Source organism: Phyllostomus discolor, chromosome 6 (assembly GCF_004126475.2).
Source record: "Phyllostomus discolor isolate MPI-MPIP mPhyDis1 chromosome 6, mPhyDis1.pri.v3, whole genome shotgun sequence".
In the NCBI taxonomy this organism is placed as follows: Eukaryota; Metazoa; Chordata; class Mammalia; order Chiroptera; family Phyllostomidae; genus Phyllostomus; species Phyllostomus discolor.
This window is the reverse complement of record NC_040908.2, coordinates 14,547,829-14,566,430: the sequence shown is the minus strand read 5'-3', so window position 1 is coordinate 14,566,430 and position 18,602 is coordinate 14,547,829. Positions and strand designations below refer to the sequence as shown.

The following is an 18,602-nucleotide window of genomic DNA, read 5'->3' as shown; positions in this document are numbered from 1 at the left end:
TCAGGGCACCTTCCCTAAAAATAAAAAAAAAAAGTTTATTACAGTTAACAGCACAAAAGGGAACTGGTACTAGTCCACTCTCGGGTTGGAGTATAACTCTCCCTCCAGCACTGTGCGATGTTCCGTCTTCCTTCCAACCTCGGCCTCAGCCTCAAGGAGGACCCTCTGGCCGGTCCGTGTCGGAAGCAAATGTGCCTGGCTGGGCTAAGACAGATTGGGACGTTCTTTAGGTCAGCAGCAAGACATATGTGGTTCATGAAGCCTTGGCTTTCCGGCGTTGGGTCCCCCAAAGCAGGATGGAGATGGATAATGTGGTGGATCCCAGGATCCCGAAGAACATAAGCAGCGAGAATGAGCCCTGGGAATAAAAGGATTAAAAAAAATTCCTCATACAGGGTTACACCAAGGGCCACATCCTAACACCCAGTTCTTTCCTAGTATATCCATCCCCTCATGCAGGACAATTCTCTTAGTTTCCCTTCACTTGGTGATTTGCATCAGCTCCTGGTCTTTCTGCTCTTCTTTCTGGGAGGTTTTTGCTCTATGCATTTCTCTTAACCCTAATTAGAAGGTTTAATTTCTCACCTGGCGCATACACTTGTAGCCATGGAAGCCATCAACACAAATACACTGCAAAAGGCCTGGACCATCAGGCACACAAGATCCATTCTCAGGACATATTTCTGGGAGTCAGAGAAAAACAGAACATCACTGGATCTCATTAGACATTTCTCAGATATCTGCTTTGGATTCTCTCAATTGTTTCTATGTCAAAGGAAAGAAGACTACAGATGTTCAGAGCATAAATAATATTTTAAGACCTTTTCTTTTCAAGTGTTTAGAGCCTCAGAAACCTATACAAAAGGTGTATAAGCAATTTTACTGTCTTTCTTAGCTAATAGAGAGAATATAAAGGAAGAAAGGCATAGCCCCACAGGGTAGTTCAGTTGGTTAGGTAGTTCAGTTGTCATGCAGATATGCCAAGGTTGCAGGTTCAATCCCTGGTCAGGACACATACAAGAAACAACCAACGAATGCAGAAATACATGGAACAACACATCAATGTTTCTCTCTCCCCTCCTTTCTCTTCCCTCAAATTGATAAACATTTTTAAAGATTAAAAAAAGAATTTAAATAAAAACAAAACAAAACCCTAAAACAAAACAAAGGCGGAAAGGGTTCCCAAAAGGGTGGAGGTGAAACAGCATACCTGTATCCCCAGTGCTATTGCAAAAGTCCCTTTGCCCTTGGCAGGTTTGATAGTTTGGGTAAGACGTGACAACATTCCAGGCATTAATACCTCCAGGACAGTTGACATCTTGTGGTAGTATCCTGAACACAACACAGGCAGTCTTACTATGCAACCCAAAGTTGCTAGGCTCACAGCACTGCCTACCTTTGATTTTCTCCTCAAACCCAAACCCTTACTCACAGCGTCTGGAGCTGGGTAAAGCCACGGAAGGCGTTGGCCAAGTCATCCTTGAGGGGGTTTGCTTGCAGGTCTCTGAAAAGCACACACTGTTAGCACTGTGCTTTAGGAAAACATCCTACTGCCATTCACGCATCTTCCTGGACCGGTATTCCAGTTCTCATTCTGAGTTGTCCAAGTTTAGACATCAGTATTCCAACATCTTTTTAGGAATGCATCATCAAAGACTTTCCCATCAACCCTTCGCCACAGCCACGTTTTGATAGGGAAAACAACCACTTACATGATGACAGCAGTATGTGCCTGAGAAAAGTTTGGACCAGGGTCCTTCAGAGAACAGTTCTGGAGATCCAGCCTGAGGAAATAAGGCAAGCAGTGTAACTTTGTGTCTCTCCTCTTTAACCACTACAGGCTAATGCAACCCCTTTTCTGCTAATATTAGTTGAACAGCTATGTTCAGGGCCACAAACTAAGTGCTGTAGTAGATGTTTTAATTCGGCACAGTCCAATTCAGTCACCACTAGCTAGCTACATGTAGCTATTTAAATTAATTTCAATGAAAAACATTCAGTCCCTCATTTGCATTAGCCACATTTCAAATGTCCAAGAACTACTAACATGTAGTTAACAGCTATGGAGAGTACAGATATGGAACATTTCCAGCACGGCAGAAAGTTCTTTGTGTCTGTGCATATATTGGAAGAAATTTCTTTGTTGTATGGATTAGTGAATCTCACATTATGATATGATTCTCAGATTCACAAAGGACCTTCCAATGGAAAAAAAAATTCAAATCACATAAAAGAAAGTTTTTTTCCAAATGCATTTCCTACCACAGTTTGGATATAAACTACTGGATATTAAGGACCATGCCACATTATTTTCTTCAGTATCTACTGCTGTCTGTTCCTTTATTCTACATATATTTATTGAGTGCCTACTAACTGCAAAAATTTGGAGTATCAAAACAACCCCTCAGTATCTTAGCTTTCAAAAAGCTTACAATGTAGTAGAGGAACAAAATGATCAACAAAAGTAAAAACAATATAAACATTAAATTATAATATGAAAGAAATCACAAAACAGTATACAAATAAATTTGAGCAGTAGACACTAAGGATTAGTGGAAGTAAAACAAATATTACTCTGATATTTAGTAGTAAGGAAAATTCACAAAAGATGTTGCAGTTAAAGAATGGACATGACTTTATGTGGTAGAGGAAGGCAGTTTCAGGTAAAGAGAGAAGCCTGAATAAAGAAAGGTACAATACTTTCGGAGGTAGACCAAAGCCAGACCCTCATAAAGAGTTTGAGTGGACAAATAATCGGAATTCTAATTTTAAAGCCACAGCATGATAATGGAAGAAATTTGGTTTTCAGAAAGTTTAACACAGAGAAGTATTTAGGTAGGTTAGGGAAAGAAGGGAATGGAAACAAGACATGGTATCTCGAGTCTGAAGCGAGGGTGCACTCAAGAGGAGGTATGAACAGGAAGCTAGAGGTACCTCGCTTGGAGAGAGGGAAAACGATACTAAAACAGATCAAGTTTTTGGTAGGCACCTGCATGGTGGGTAAAGGTAAAGCTGGAATAATTACGTGGACTCTCAAGAGGGTAAAAGGAAAAAATGCAGGACTAACCTGGATAAGAGGACAGAAGAGGCATGTGCCTCAGAAATAAACATGAATTAATCAGAAAGGGAAAAAATAACACATTAGCATAGTGTCCTGGAGGCTACGGGGTCTTTTCACAGAGACATACAGTAAACAAACAAAAGATATGGTAATAAACAAACAAACAAAGCTCTTTTAAAAAGCAAAGCCATAAAAGCCTTTAAAGTAAAACAGGCAAAAATTAAAACTTGTCTGTAATTCCAACCAGAAAGAACTGTTTACCTAGCCCAAAATGCTATAACAGATTTAAAAGACTGAGAGTCCTGGTTAATATGCCTCCAAAACAGGCACAAATATTTATCCCAAAAGCCAATCAGGCAAGCCTTGATGACTCTGGGTTGGGAACTCTTTTCCACTATCCAGGGATGCCTTTTCCTCCCTCACCCCAGAATGGCGCCCTCCTGATTCAGGCAGCAGCGGGCTCGCAACTTCAGCTCTGGTGTATGCTTACAGTAAGAGGCCACTTCTGACAAATTTCGCACACTCCCAGGGCAATGGACGCAGATCTGCAGAAGAAACAAAACTATTAGGACTTCAGAAAAAAAGCCAGGAACAAACAGGAATCAAAACTTAACTGCCAGTACACCTCTCCAGAATTCCTCTAACACAGAGAAGGGAAATGTCCTACCATTATTATATCAGGTTTGACTAGATGATGCATTTCTTCCCAGGAGCTAAATTAGCGCACCAGACTACGTCCAAGGAAGGCCCTCATCTTTGGGGATTACTGTCCGAACACATATATTACGTTCTCTCCAGTGACTTTCTGAATCTGACAGCCCTGGTTTGGCCGGATGTAAAAGGACTGCAGGTACACAAAGAACTCATCAAGCATTACAGAAGTACAGTCCTGCCACCGTACGACATACGACTTTCGTGCCTGGAGAGACTGAGAAGAGTCAAAAGACTTTTTTGTAGAAAAAACTTAGTTCTTCAAAGATTAAGGAGCGAGGAGGTCAGAGTGCAAATGGACGTGGGCTGGGGCTAGGACGCTGGGAAACCTGCGCAGAGTGAGTAATCGTAAGCGGGGGGCCAGCTGGGCCAAACGGCTGGGAAGGCCTCAAGGGCGAAATCAGAGGTGCTGTCCCGCTGCGGGGAGCCGAGACCCGGCGAGTGCGACACCAGCTGGCCCAGCACCTCTGCTCCAGTCCGACTTCTAACTTGCTCTGTACCTCGGGTTGCGCCAGATCCCTTTCCACGCCCAGAGCGAGGAGCAGGGCGGCAGCCCAGGGTAGCGGGATCGAAGGACTGCAAGGACCGCGAGGGGACATTTTTCTGCTCCCTTCGTCCTTCTCCACAGCTCGCGAGACTAGCGCGTGTGGCTCCGCCCCCAGGGGGCGTGGACTAGTGGCGCGAGCCAGTAGGCCGGGGGTGGGGATGTTGGGTGCTGGGGTTGCTGTTGCTCGCGGGGGGCAGCTCTATGCTCCGTGCGGCCCAGTCCTCGTCGGAGAAAACTGGCAGACCCGTCTCTTTCTTCCTCTTTAGCGAAGGCCTGCCAGCCGCCGCTCTTTCAGCCCTGCGTCCCTCGCGTCGGACGCCGAGGTCGCGTCTCCGCAGCCTCTCCGGGCTGCTCCTGCAGCCCTCAGTATAAACATGGCGGGGCGGGCAGGGGGCGGGACCCTGCTGTCACTCGGCCGGCGTGCTGTGGGCCGGGCTCTCCGGCGGCGGCCGTACCCAAACGTGGAGACTTGGCAGGTGGGCCGGACCCGGGCGAGCCGGCACGGTGTGGGCTGGTACTTAGAGTCGCCGGAGTTGCGCGCGGAGCTGAGAGGGAGGGACAAGGAGGAGAGGGGCGAGTTTTGCCTGCCTCCCACCTTGAGGGGCCCGGGAAAATCCTTGGTGCGGGCGGCCAGTGATAGTGTTCCCGCCACCTCGCACGCGGAGGGAAGGTGGGAAGCCAGGAAATAAGGAGGGTGAGAGTGATGGAGGAGTGAAAGGCGAAGGGCAAAGCCCGGCGGGAAGGGACGCGCTCGGGGACGCGCTCGGGGACGCCTTGGGCACCCTATACCCTTCACCTCCGTCCAGAAACCGACCACGCGGCGTGCGGAGCCCCGGCGAGGAGGTAGGGCCAGGGTAGATGCGTCCCTAACCCCTCACCTCCTTTGCTTTCCCAGAGAAGCGGAGCCACGCTGATCTCAGAAAGAACGACGGGACCTTCTTAGCCCTGCCAGAGCCACGGAGGTAAGGGGAAGGCGAGCCTTGGTCCAGGTATAGGGCCCCTAGGTGCAGGGTGGCGATCGTGAGTGAGGCCGTGCCTGGAGGGACTGGGTATGAAGGCTTTAGAAATTAAAAGTTAGCATCAGGTTTTAAATTAAAATGAGCATTTTAATGAGGGGTACCAAAGCCTTTCAGACCTTGAGGAATTCTAGGCGCAAGACTCGATTTTGAAGGAATCTTTTTTGGGACGTTTAGTCTTGCTGTGGCCCCCTTCCTTTTGTAGGAGTCAAAGTGGTTCCAGTGAAGTTTGTGACTGAAGTGAGGCTAGGGTAGTGGAAGAAATTTTCTTGTTTTAGGGTTAGGCATTTGAAAAGGGCCCCACCCTGACAGGCGATTGAGCACGGGCCTGCAAACTCCAAAGATCGCTGGTTCGTTCCCAGTCAGGGCACATACTTGGGCTGTGGGCAGGTCCCAGGTTGGGGACGCATGAGAGACAAAAAATATATATATGAAAATATCTAAAAAATATATGCAAAGGGTCCCATTTGTGCCGTGTATTCCAGTTTTCTTTTTTTAAGATTTTACTTATTTTTAAAGAGAGGAAAGGAGGGGGAAGGAGAGGGACAGAAACATCAGTGTGTGGTTGCCTTTTGTGCGCCACCTACTGGGGACCTGACCTGCAACCCAGCCATGTGCCCTGACTGGGAATCGAACAGGCAACCTTTTCATTCACAGGCTGGCGCTTAGTCCACCAAGCCACACCAGCTGTTCCAATTTTAATGAAACAACTCAGCTCTTTTGGTTCATGGCCTCTCAGAGAGATGCAAGTCCACAGGGTTTAGATCAGTGTAGAGTTTTAGAAAGCTACTAACTTGTTCTTAGAATTATGTCTGGTTAAGACTTTGTTGCTGTGTCAGGTTTTTCCTGCCCTGTCCAGATCGCTGTCTTCAACATCTGGAAGAGTTTGCCACACCCCGTACAAATAGAATTCCATCAGGGAACCCTGCCGGTTTACCCTAGCAGTTCCCAGTTCTTTGTGTCTGTGTTTTAGTTTATACTGGAATCTTTATCTCTCTTTAACTACCTGCCCATCCTTATCACTAATCTTTTATCACTACACAATCTTATCTGCTCACAGCAGCTATCTTTTACATTCCAGTAATTTCCCTCATCTCTGCCCTGGCAGTAAAAAAAATTTGCTGGAGGAGTGAGAAAACTTGAGATATCACAATGTACAAAGTCCCAGGGCATCTTTAGGTTAAACCAGAGTGGCCTCCTGGAACGTGGTTCTGAGGACTGACATTTGTCACATGCGATCCAAGAATTGCCAGCTTTAATGTCCTCTTTTCATTGGCCCCAGGAGGTTTAGAGTTCAGGTTTCATCTGTGTGAGGCCATATTATTCCAGCTAGACAACATCTGCCCAGAACGACAGTGTGGGAGAGCCAGGAGACAGCCAGGCATGTCTGTTTCCTAGTGGACAAGAACAGAAGACATAGCTTATAATGATCTGTGCCTACGTTGGTTGAAATTTAAACTTAGCTCCAAGAATGACTGACTGACTGCAGTTAACATTCTGCTTCTGTCCTCGTTCTGGGGGTAGCGAGGATGGAGCCCTGGGTGAGCAACCTGTTCTGCCTGCAGATGGGACTGTATCTTCCTCCTGTGTTTTGTCTCATGCTGTGTAACCTCAAGCAAATTCCTTCACTTCTGTAAATCAGTTTCCTAGAGAGTGTTTGTGTAAAGTACCTAGCTTGAGTTGATGGTGTTTTGAGATTGGTAGCTATGGTTATATCTTCACTGGTTATATCTTCACTTATTTTAATTATTTTTTATTATGTATCATAATTAGTTATTAGTAATGTCTGTAATGTACACAGCATGCTGCTGGGTTACATAGCAGGAGTTCAAAAATGTTCACTGTCATCATGTTAATCCATCTAAATTCATGTCCTTCTCTCCTCTTTTTTCCTCATACCAGTAAGTACCCTAGGGCAGCGGTTTTCAACTGGTGTGCTGCAAGAGGCACACCAGTGTGCCGCAAGAATTTTTAAAACATGCAGTCCCTGGCTTTTAGTTACAGGCACTGATCTCTTTTCCAGATTGTCAAATAAAAAAATGACAACAGTCAACACAGCAGTAGTCATCTGGTGTGAATGAATCAAACTTCTACGTATTTTGAGGGGGGGTCAGGTCAGCAAAAATATATTTTTTGGTGTGCCACAGAATTGTAGTAATTAGTTTATATGTGCCATGAGATGAAAAAAGATGGAAAATTGCTGCTCTAGAGGATGGTTTCTGAAGACAGTATGGCATACTTGGAGAGTGGATGGATGGGGAAATCAGTAGACCTGGGCTCTGATCTAGCCTTTGACAATAATCAGCTCCATGGTGTTGACAAGATCAATGAGTCACCTACGCCTCTGTGTCCTTTGTAAATGAGGGTGTTGTCTCAATATCTAGTTTTAAAATACTCTGACCTTGTCCTTGTTCTAAGGACAATGGTATATCTTTTGAGGATTAGTATTTCTTGTGTGGGAGTCAGAAGAGCAACTTCCCCATCTTCTCTCAGCCCTTCCCCTACAATTCCCTCTGGCACACAGTGTCAAGTCTGATTTAGAATGAAAGCCTAATCCATCCAGGAATGTTGTTGACTGTGAGCTCCCTGCTCCCCATTCTGGAGCTGGAGTTTGGGGGCCCTAGGGTGATAGGGCCATTTGGAGCACAGCAATTGGTTCCCCAAAGGGGCCAGAACAAGTAGCTTCTGAGTTTCACTCCGCCCCCAACTCCTGATCTCACTGTAGCTACTTATGGAGCCAGGCTGTCGGTCTCTGGCCAGCTCCAGACACACAGCCTCGCCACGCAGCTCCGCCTCAGAGCAGGGATTGCTTCTCTCGGTAAGGAGTTTGTCCCAGCAGGATATGGCCACTCGCCCTGGTCGTGCCTCTTGCCCTGGTCGTGCCTCTTGCCCTAGCTCCCTGGCTGGTGTGCTTCTCCAAAAGTTCCCGTAATTGTTAACTCTGAACCTCTGGCTCCAGGATGTTGCCCTCTCCCCTTTTTTATATCCCACAAGAAGCCATAACTTTATTAATGATAGAAACAGTACAAATTTTAAGCAAAGCTGCAGTTAGTCTTTTGAAACACCCAGAAAAGGGTCCTTGTTTTTTAGACGGTTATATTGTTAATCCCAAAGTAGCATTTACAGTATCATTACTGCTGTTCTTCAGGGTTTGGGCTGCCTTTGCTCTGGATACAGTTGCTTGTTACATTAACAATTCTATGTCCTTAATTTTCATACTTGTTTCATCAGTCTCTTCCTCTTCACTTTCCTCTTGTACAGTTGGAATCTGTGTGTTTTCTTGAATGTTTGAGACAACTTAACCTTGAACTTTGAGTTTCTCAGCAGCTGCAAACTGTGCCTGCTGAGATAAATCCTCAATCTTAGCTTCCCCCCAAACTATGTAGGTATCTGAAGCTGGGTTCTTGTAGGTCTGGTTTTGTGACGACAAAGAGGATACTCTTAGATTTTCCCCCGGCCTTAGCTCCCACCTCCCACAACCCCCAGTTTCACCATGCCAATAGCTCCCCTTCTCGGCACTGACACCTTATGAGATCGCCTCCATGGCAGCCACAAACTCCAGTCCAGGCATCCCCAAGTCAACCACTCCCTTCTCCCAACACGACTAGGTAAGCCCTGATACCTGCCTTTCAGCTACTCTACTGGTAACGTGTGGAAGACCCAGTTTAGACACAGTCTCATGTGCCTTCTTTTCATTCCGGCTCTGTTTTGCTTCGCTGGCTGAATCCTCATCCATTTCAGCTGCCGCCGCCAGCTGAGCTTGTTGTGTGGCTGCTGGTGTGGAATCTTGTTCCTTGAGCTCTGGGACTGATCAGACATCGCTGTTAGACTCCGCTCCAGGCCTGGGGCTGTGGCAGCTCCTCCTGTGCAGCAAGGATGGTTTCTGTGGCTGCACTGGGCATTTTGTATGGGGAACCCCTCTCCCGTTGAGTCCCACCCCTCTTTCCAGAGCTGCTAGTGACTGGCATTACCGGGAGAGCAGCTGAAAGGCAGGTGTCAGGGCTTACCTAGTGGTGTTGGGAGAAGGGGGTGGTTGACCTGGGGGTGCCTGGACTGGAGTTTGGGGCTGCCGTGGAGGTGATCCCATTAGGCGTCAGTGCTGAGAAGGGGAGCTATTGGCATGGTGAAACTCGGAGTCGTGGGAGCTGAGGCTGGGGGAAGAGAGGAATGGAGGAAGCCATGCTTTTGTTATTAGTCTCCTTTTCTTCTTCCCCGCTGGGCTGTGGCGCCAGGTTGGGCTCTGCTGGCTCAGTACTTTGTAGTGACTGGGTCCGTGCCTGCAGGAGGGGGCAGGGCAGTCTTCGAAGAAACATGGGCTACAGTTGACTCTTCTTTTGTTGTGGGGTGAGGACCTAAGAAGTGTCTTACATTTCACAGCTCTGCGTGTTCAAGAAGGTGTTGGCCAAGTAGCTGTCTCCTGGCTATTTCATTCTTCTGCTTCCTCCTTCCTTTTTTCCCTGCCAAATTGCTCCTAGGGCTTGCGGGCTTTCCAGGTCTGCTGCTGAGCTGGCTGGCCCAAGTCTGGTGGGTGTGGGGTACGCAGGCCTGAGGGTGGGTGGCCATGAAGGCAGGATAGGCCTGACTGGGGGCTGGTCCCTTTGCAGGTCACCCTGGACAGTGTCACTTGGTGGAGGAGAAGGACTGTGAAAACTTGGTTGAGAGCCAGGTAGTAGCCACTTGCCTGCCATTGCCGAGCCAAGTGGCAGCCCAGAACCCAGGAGCAGCAAGTGGCTACAGGTCCTAGACACAGAGAGGACATGAATGTGGGGGTGACCTCCCCCACGCCCCTCCCCACAGCCACAGACCCAAGCATGGTAAAACCTGCCTTCTCCCTTGTGGACTACGTGGTCTTCATCCTGCTGCTGGTTCTCTCCCTCGCCATTGGGCTCTACCATGCCTGTCGTGGCTGGGGCCGGCACACCATCGGGCAGCTGCAGATGGCCAACCGCAAAATGGGCTGCCTTCCCGTGGCGCTGTCCCTGCTGGCCACCTTCCAGTCGGCCGTGGCCATCCTGGGCGTGCCGTCTGAGATCTACCACTACGGGACCCAGTACTGGTTCCTGGGCTGCTCGTATGTCCTGGGGCTGCTGATCCCCGCACACATCTTCATCCCCGTCTTCTACCGCCTGCACCTCACCAGTGCCTATGAGGTGAGCTGGGAGGAGGGGAGGGGCACTCTGGACCCTCAGGCTCAGGGACAGAGGGGGAAGAGAGCACATGTGAGGGGGCTGGGCCCTCCGATTCCCTCTGCCCACTGAGGGGCAGGGACACAACATCCCCACGAACTCTGAACGTCAGACACGTCGTGTGCTTATGGTTCGTTCCGGGCGAGGTCGGCTTGGGGGTCCTGTGCTGAATGGGGCCAGAGTGGATGTGAATTGAATAGTCTCTAATGTTTCCGGACCTCTGGAGGGAAATTATGTATGAACTGTGGGGAGTGGGGTGGGGTGGGGAGAAATACCTTGTTGTTGTTGTTTATATTCCTACTTAGTACCTGGAGCTCCGATTCAATAAAACTGTGCGAGTGTGTGGGACCTTGACCTTCATCTTCCAGATGGTAAGTGGAATGAGGCTAGAGCTGAGCCTGAGGCACGGCAGGAGACTGCACTCAGACACGCTGAGGCAGCCGGAGCCTTGTCTGCTCTCAGACGGGCAGGATTGAGATTCCTGCTAGCGGTCAGGGTCACGGATATGTCCAGGAGCATCCTGCTTTCCATTCCTTCCAGTTCCACAGACGCTGTGGTGGCAGCGAGCCAAAATTTGGAAGAAGGGAGGAAGCCTGGGTGAAAGGAGGCTGTTGGGACATTGGAGCTGGGGTCCCTCTTTTCTCCCCTGTCTGCCCACCGTCACCTCCTCTTCCGCTCACGTTCTCTTTCCGTGCTCAACAGGTGATCTACATGGGGGTGGTGCTCTACGCGCCGTCGCTGGCCCTCAATGCAGGTGAGGCTCAGCCCCTGGCTCCCAGCCCCAGCAGGCTGGGAAGGCACCTTTTGGAGGGGTGGGTGGAGGGGAGTGTACAGGTAGGAACCGGACCTTGGCCTAGGAATCATTTCACTGCATGGCCCTTGGCTGGTCTCCCCCAGAGACGAGGGCAGGCTTGTTTCACTCCGCTGGAAAGCTAATCAAACATTACCAGGCCCCGTCTGAACTGGTTAAACACCACCTTTTGGTGGAGCTCTGTGCACATTGTTTTCCACTGTGGTGAATGGTTTATTTCATCCTGAATAACCCAATGCTTCGTGTCTTACCAGGGCTTCTTTGGCCTCCCCACTGGGAAGTCCTCTTCCAGATACGGGAATGTGACTTTTGTCTCTTCACAGTGACCGGCTTTGATCTGTGGCTCTCAGTGCTGACCCTGGGCATCGTCTGTACCGTCTACACTGCCCTGGTAAGTGCAGAACATCGTGGGGAGCGAGGGGAACGGAGGGAGCAAGGAGGTGGAATGGCAGGAAAGGGGAAGGAGGGATGAGTGAGATACGATAGGCGAGACGGTGGAGTGAAATTCTGGGGTGAGATGTAGGAGAGGGGGTGGCCTGTGATGCTCAGGGAGGGGGTGGGGATGCTGTCCGCAGGGATTCAGCAATTATGTCCCTGCGGCCGTGTAATGCAGTGCCCTTGCTGGCGGTGTCGGTCCTCACTGGTGGAGGGTTTTAAAGACGTTTGTGTCAGACATGCTCTTTTTCTTACAGGGTGGGCTGAAAGCAGTCATCTGGACAGATGTGTTCCAGACACTGGTCATGTTCCTAGGGCAGCTGGCGGTCATCGTCGTGGGGTCGGCCAGGGTGGGCGGCTTGGGGCACGTGTGGGATTTGGCTTCCCAGCGCGGCCTCATCTCTGGGATCAAGTAAGTATGCCCCTTGCCCTGGCTGGGGTCTCCAGTGCTCAGGAGCTGAGCCTGCCCTAGGGCCTGAGCTCGGGGTTAGAGTGAAGAGGAGGCAAGCCGTGGAAGCCTTGGGTGCAGCATGAGACGGGTGGGAAGCCCGTGCTGCGGAGACGGAGGCCGATCACAGCGGGGCAGCTGGTGGTTAAGAAGGGTCAGAAATTTTTGGTGCCTGGAATGAAGCTCTGGGTTGGAGGAATGGAACCCTTTCTCAGACCTGCTACCCCATCTCTTGAGTCCACCCAGTGCTTGCCTTCAGTAGTTTCTCAGCCCCTCCAGCGACCAGGTGGCGTTTGTTTCAGCCTAGACCCAGACCCTTTTGTGCGGCATACTTTCTGGACCTTGGCCTTCGGAGGTGTCTTCATAATGCTGTCCTTGTACGGGGTGAACCAGGCTCAGGTGCAGCGCTACCTCAGCTCCCGCACGGAGAAGGCCGCTGTGCTGTGAGTGTGGGGACAAGAAGGTGGGGGAGCGAGGGCTGGGGCAAGGGAGTGGGCCCCGGTTCCACAGAGGCCGTTTGGGTGCGGACAGGATGTCAGAGCACCGCCCACCCCCCATTGGGGTCAGGATGCGAGTGTGCTTTCTGGGGCTCCCGGACATGCTGAGGCCACCTGTTAAGCCCCGCCCTCGTCTGACCCTGGCCTCTTTTGCAGCTCCTGCTATGCGGTCTTCCCCTGCCAGCAGGTGGCCCTCTGCATGGGCTGCCTCATTGGCCTGGTCATGTACGCCTACTACCAGGAGCATCCCATGAGCACGCAGCAAAGTCAGGCAGCCCCCGACCAGGTGAGAAGGCCCTTCTGGCCCCTTCTGTGCCCAGGAGGGGCTGACCGGGGCCCCTTAAGAGGAGTGTCTGGGTGGCTACAGAAAGGACTTCCACCCCGGGGGGAGGGCAAGTGGATTTACATTTTTTTTCATGCTGGGATTCTGTTGATCTAGATGTGAGGACCCTAGCCCTGAGCACCCCACCGTCACCTAATCACATTGCTCTCACCCTTCTGGGTGGGGACCTGCCTTCATTGACTCACACTGTGCACCACCCAGTCCCATGAAACCCTCCCAACAGCCTCCTTCCATAGAGAACAGAGGCTCAGCGAGGTGGCCAGCGCGCTCGGATCATACTGCCAGTCGGCTTGGAGCTGGGGGACGAACCGGGTGCTCTTCCCAGAGCCCATTTCCCCTCCTCACCGTGGGGCCACTTGCAGCACTCCGCCCCTCTTCCTGGTGCTCCAGACTGGCCGGGGCGTGTGCGGGGGCTCCCCGCACAGTGCGCCCTGGGGAGGGGCTCCCCTCTCAGGCGGCTGTGCGCTTCTGCTCTGCCCGCAGTTTGTCCTGTATTTTGTGATGGATCTCCTGAAGGACTGGTCAGGCCTGCCCGGACTCTTCGTTGCCTGCCTCTTCAGCGGCTCCCTCAGGTACCCTCTCTGGCCGTTGCCCTCCGGCTGGGCGCAGCTGACCTGTCCTCGGTGGAGGAGGGGATCCCTCGTTGTGCCCACCCATTGGGAGGTGACAGGGGACAGCTCATTTGTGTAGGGCGGAGCATGTCCTCTCCAGGAGGAGAGTTGACCTACTAAACGAAACCTGTACCCTACTCAGAAAAGGACAAGTGTCCTTGCCTTTCAGACCTCTTCCTCGGCTGCCACGTGTGAGGAAGGCTCCTTGGCCTGACGTGTCACCCCTGCCTTTAGGGTGCGCTCCCTCAATAGGGTCCCTTGTCAGTCTTGTTTCTCTCAGCGCAACTGGGCTTTCTCTTCCTCCTTCCAGCACCATATCCTCCGCTTTTAATTCCCTGGCCACCGTTACGATGGAAGACCTGATTCGACCCTGGTTCCCGCAGTTCTCAGAAGTCCAGGCCACCATGCTTTCCAGAATCCTTGGTGGGATTGTGCTTCCTTATCTCCTCAGTCATGTTCCTTCTTTCTTTTCTCTTTTTTTAAAGATTTTACTTTTTTATTATTAGGGGAAGGGAAGGAGAGAAACATCAATGTGTGGTTGCCTCTCATGCACCACTCCCCCCCCCCCCCGCCCCCACACTGGGGACCTGTCCTGTAACCCAGGCATGTGCTCTGACAGGGAACTGAACTGGTGACCTTTCAATCGCAGGCTGGCACTCAGTCCACTGAGCCACACCAGCCAGGGCTTAGTCATGTTCTTTCAAAGATACAAACAGTGTCACCAGTCTTCTTTAAAGCACCAGCTGTAGCCTGGACTCAGCACTTGCTGGTTACTGAATGAAGCACATTGCCGTGTCCACTGCTCAGGGTACTGCCTGGTGAGCTCTCTGAGTCAGATAGGCGGGCAGACAGGGTGGGAGGGACCTGGAGCTGGGGCGTCAGGCAATGTGCCCTGTGTCCAGGAGCACAGACATAGTGGTCCGGCTGGGGAAGGAGCTTCGCTCTACCTCCCACCCCTTTTTAGCGTGTTTACTCACATCTTGTCTCCTCTTTGTCCCAGCCTTTAGCTACGGGCTGCTTTGCCTGGGAATGGCCTATATTTCCTCCCAGATGGGACCAGTGCTGCAGGTAGGTAACGACTATGGAGGGAAGAAAGTGATTTTGGGGGGGGGAAAGAGCAGACCGAAGCTGGGAATTGAGGAAGACAGCTGTTATGGGGAATAAAATAGGGACAGGTATCAGAAATTCCCTCCCCTCTGACGGGCTGCCGCTGGCCGTGAACAGACTCAAGTAGCCAAAAGGCCCAGAATCATTCCCGGGACATTGTTGGCTCAGAGACACTGCAGGTCAGCTCCGAGGAGAGCCCGGAGCGCTTTCCCGTCCTCACCCCGGGCCCTGGAACCCTGCCGCGTGCTGGGCCCAGGCCGAGGAGGCGGGCTCAGGGGCTCAGCCTGCGTGTTCGTTTCCCACCCTGTCTCCGCAGGCGGCCATCAGCATCTTCGGCATGGTGGGGGGGCCGCTGCTGGGACTCTTCTGCCTCGGGATGTTCTTTCCTTGCGCCAACCCTCCTGTGAGTGACCCCTGCGGCTCCACAGCCCCGTGTAGAGATGGGCCTGGGGGTTGGCTTGGCAGGGCTCTCGCCGTGAGTTCCGGGAACTGCTGTGGCAGTTTGGTAGGGCTGGCGGCACAACAGGAAAGTGCGCTGTGTGTTCGGGCAGGGTGCCATTGTGGGCCTGCTGGCTGGCCTCATCATGGCTTTCTGGATCGGCATTGGGAGCATAGTGACCAGAATGGGCTCCGGCATGGCATCCTCACCCTTGAATGGGTCCAGCTTGTCCCCGTCCGGCAACCTGTCCACTATCACCATGACCACGCTGATGCCCTCAACCACCCCCTCTAGGTGAGTCGGGTCTCACCCTCCCTCCTTCAGGAGAATAGCTCATTTTTGAGGGACTCCCCAGGGGGCTTGCTAGGGAATGGGCCACCAGAAGCCTCAGGGAAATGTTGGGTGTTGGATCTCAGACTGTAGGACCGTGCAGGTGGGTGGAGACGGGTGGTCAGAGAATACCCTGTCAGAGAATTGTCCTCATTGCTCTGTTCTCCCCAGGCCCACGGGGCTGCAGCAGCTCTACTCCCTGTCGTATTTGTGGTACAGCGCTCACAACTCCACCACGGTCATTGTGGTGGGCCTGGTTGTCAGCCTCCTCACTGGTGAGAGGGTGTGCGATGGGGTCGCGGGAACACGGGGTGGGCCGAGGGAGGGCACTCGGGGACTCTGGGCATTGCAGGGAGAATTGACCCTTACCCTCCAGGCTCCTGGTTTCTTTAACAGTTGGGTTTCTGGGCTGAGTTCCAGGAGGTGGGAACCCCGAGAACAGAGGGTTTGTTGGGTTGTGCACTGGTTACATGATATAAGACTCAGGCACCTTGACCCTCAGGGGGAATGCGGGGCCGGACCCCGGACCCTCGGACCATCTACCCAGTGCTGCCAAGACTCCGTGCTCTCCTGCCTGTGTCCTGTCGGAAGCGACTTCACTACAAAAGCTACAGCCAGGTAGCACCCACATTGTCACATCCCCCCCTCCTCCCCTCTCCTGACTACCACGGGCCTTCCTGGCGCCCTTCCCTCCCTCTGCTTTCTCCCCGCACCCAGCACCCCTGTCCCTGATGGTGTGTCTGAGCCTGGACCATCCTGCAGCAGCTGCCCTGGCTCCTGCCCACGGGGGAGCGCTGCTGGGCAGGCAGAAGGGTCTGAGTGCAGAGAGGCTCACAGTGTGCTGGCCCCTCCTCTGCTCCCCTCCTCGTGCCACCCCCCTTCTGGCTGGGGTCCAAGCGGGGTCTTCCCCCTTTTCTGTGTGCCCTGCTTCCCCAGCCCTGTGTCCTGCTCCTCAGTCTGCTCCCTTTGCTCTGCATGTGCCCAGGGCCCCTCTGTGAACACCGCGGGGTCCCCGGAGAAGATGAGCAACGGGATGCTGAAGGGCTGCGGTGACAAGGAGGCTGTGGCCGTGCCTGAGGAAGGCCCAGTCTGCCAGGGCAGCAGCCCCACCTTCACCCTCCAGGAGACCTCACTGTGACCTGGACTCGAGAACCAGCCCTAGTCTCCCCTGTGGTACAGGGAGGGACTAGTTGGTGTGTTCTGCAGGGACTGGATGACCTAGCTTGCACCAAAGGACCTTGTGCTTAGGGGTCTGTGCTGCGGTGGCAGCCTCCAGGGCATGGGAGGTATGAGGACAGGACAGGACTTTGCCAGGAAAGAGGATAGCAGGGAAAATGATAATGGCTTCTGGGAATCCCCTGGGAAAATGGTAATGGCCTCTGATCAAACTCCACCAAGCTCTCTGAAGTGGATGGGAACCGCAGTGCAGGTTCCAGCTGCCGTGGGGCCTGATCTGACAACAGTGACCACCTCTACCGTAAACTAGCTGTTGCTTCCCTCCCAGTCTCACCTAAGTACAGATTCTGTCTGCCACTAAGGGCCTCTGTGACCCTTATGTTCAGGTTGTCTGTGACACCCAGACCCCCTCACTCTTACCTGTCTACCTCCATTTTTGAGAGGGAGGTTTTGGTGTTCCTGGGAGGCCTTTTGGGATAGACAGATACATTCGTCTCCTTTGTGTCGAGTAGGGGAAGCTTTCCACCTCACTGCCCCGCCCCACCTCTGCTGGGCACTTGGGGATGGGGCAGATGTTGATCCAAGAAACCAGGCATGACCAGGTACACTGTGGAATGTCCATCCTGACCTCTGAGCCACACTGCCCTAGTATCATTTTGTCATCTGTGCTCCTGTTAACGTTTGGAGTTTCTCCCCCAAGTACCTTTGTTCCTAGGGAATAAAAACTAACATCGGAACTGGAATCTGGGCTCCTGTACTGTCTGCAGCTGCTCTTGTCCCCCCCAGCCCCATCCCTGGAGAGGTCAAGAGCCCTCATTTCCCACACACAGATCTTCTGCTAAGGAGAAGCGAGACTAGCTGTGGCTCTGTGGTGTTTACAGTCATGTCCCTGGTGTGTCTGCAGGGGGCAGCATTCTGCTCATCAGGGTGAGGGATGCGCACTCTCTCCACCTGCTGCTTCTCATCCCCTGTGGCTCAGCCTGTCCCCTGCTGAGTCCCAGGAATGAGCAGCAGCAAGGGGAGAGAGTGCATTTCTTCACCTGCTGCTCTGAGATTTTCACTTTTGGGGGTAGAAGAAGAATGCTGCTATTTGGCTTCACAAATAGAATATCAATCCCCGGCTGGTGTGGCTAGATGGATTGAGTGACGGCCTGCAAGCCAAGGGGTCGCTGGTCCGATCCCAGTTGGGGCACATGCCTGGGTTGCGGGCCAGGTCCCAGGTTGGGGACGTGCGAAAGGCAATCGATCCATGCATCTCTTGCACATTGCTGTTCCTTTCCCTGTCTTCCCTTCACCTCTCTACAAATAAATAAATAAAGTCTTCAATTACAGTTTACACTCTATTATTTTTAAAAAAATGGAGTACTCAAGGTGGACTTACAGTGTCTGTGAGACATGGTAACACTGTTCACTCCCGCCCACACCCGGCCTCTACCGCCACTTCGTCCCATCCAGCTGGCCAGAAGCAAGTCTGCACAAGCTCCTTAATCTTAGGATTTAAGGGTATCTATGGAAAAGTTCTACAGCAGAACTTTACAAACTATAATCAAAGTTAAAGCAAATGAATTCTCTCAACTATCATCAAAGTTTTACTTTTGAAATGGTAAGAGAACGTTTATTGAGAAAGTCACAGAGGTCGTAGAAGTGAGCCAGCCGGGCTGCGTAGGCTCAGGAAACGAGACACAGAGGCTGGAGAAGGGCCCTCGGGCCCCAGGAGGAAGCAGGGCAAAGGTGAGGTGCCTGCAGGTGTGGGGAGAAGGGGGAGGGGAGGTTGAGGGCGTGCCCCAGAGAGAGTGCTCGAAGCTTTTTAAAATATATTTTGCTGATTTTTTTTTTAGAGGGAGGGAGGGAGAAACATTGGTTTGTCCCACCTATTTGCCTTCA

General features: G+C 52.0%; 2 protein-coding genes and 1 pseudogene across 6 annotated transcripts; 1 reads left to right on the top strand and 2 right to left on the bottom strand.

Annotated features, from left to right (window-relative positions):
* Window positions 1-10: 10 nt before the first annotated feature.
* On the bottom strand, window positions 11-4,472 carry ATRAID (all-trans retinoic acid induced differentiation factor). Its single transcript, XM_028516016.2, has 7 exons — window positions 4,273-4,472; window positions 3,485-3,606; window positions 1,713-1,784; window positions 1,433-1,504; window positions 1,211-1,332; window positions 586-683; window positions 11-358 (listed from the first exon to the last, which is right to left on the bottom strand). The coding sequence occupies exons 1-7, from the start codon at window positions 4,369-4,371 to the stop codon at window positions 254-256; spliced, it is 690 nt and encodes a 229-aa protein (XP_028371817.1). The 5' UTR covers window positions 4,372-4,472; the 3' UTR covers window positions 11-253.
* Window positions 4,450-17,461, top strand: SLC5A6 (solute carrier family 5 member 6). Of its 5 annotated transcripts, none has more exons than XM_028516018.2 (17): window positions 4,450-4,795; window positions 5,215-5,281; window positions 9,940-10,485; window positions 10,827-10,892; window positions 11,224-11,275; window positions 11,656-11,723; window positions 12,025-12,179; window positions 12,518-12,658; window positions 12,869-12,998; window positions 13,539-13,627; window positions 13,977-14,089; window positions 14,667-14,734; window positions 15,090-15,176; window positions 15,325-15,506; window positions 15,714-15,817; window positions 16,045-16,160; window positions 16,528-17,461. In XM_028516018.2, exons 3-17 carry the CDS (start codon window positions 10,093-10,095, stop codon window positions 16,678-16,680), a joined length of 1,917 nt encoding a protein of 638 aa, XP_028371819.1. In that variant the 5' UTR covers window positions 4,450-4,795; window positions 5,215-5,281; window positions 9,940-10,092; the 3' UTR covers window positions 16,681-17,461. The 5 variants fall into 5 exon arrangements, with proteins under 5 accessions (XP_028371819.1, XP_035883655.1, XP_035883656.1 ...); XM_036027762.1 differs by lacking the exon at window positions 4,450-4,795 and adding an exon at window positions 4,822-5,013 and having other exon boundaries at window positions 16,528-16,844; XM_036027763.1 differs by lacking the exons at window positions 4,450-4,795; window positions 5,215-5,281 and adding an exon at window positions 4,822-5,162 and having other exon boundaries at window positions 16,528-16,844.
* On the bottom strand, window positions 8,430-9,237 carry LOC114499653 (annotated as a pseudogene).
* Window positions 17,462-18,602: the final 1,141 nt, after the last annotated feature.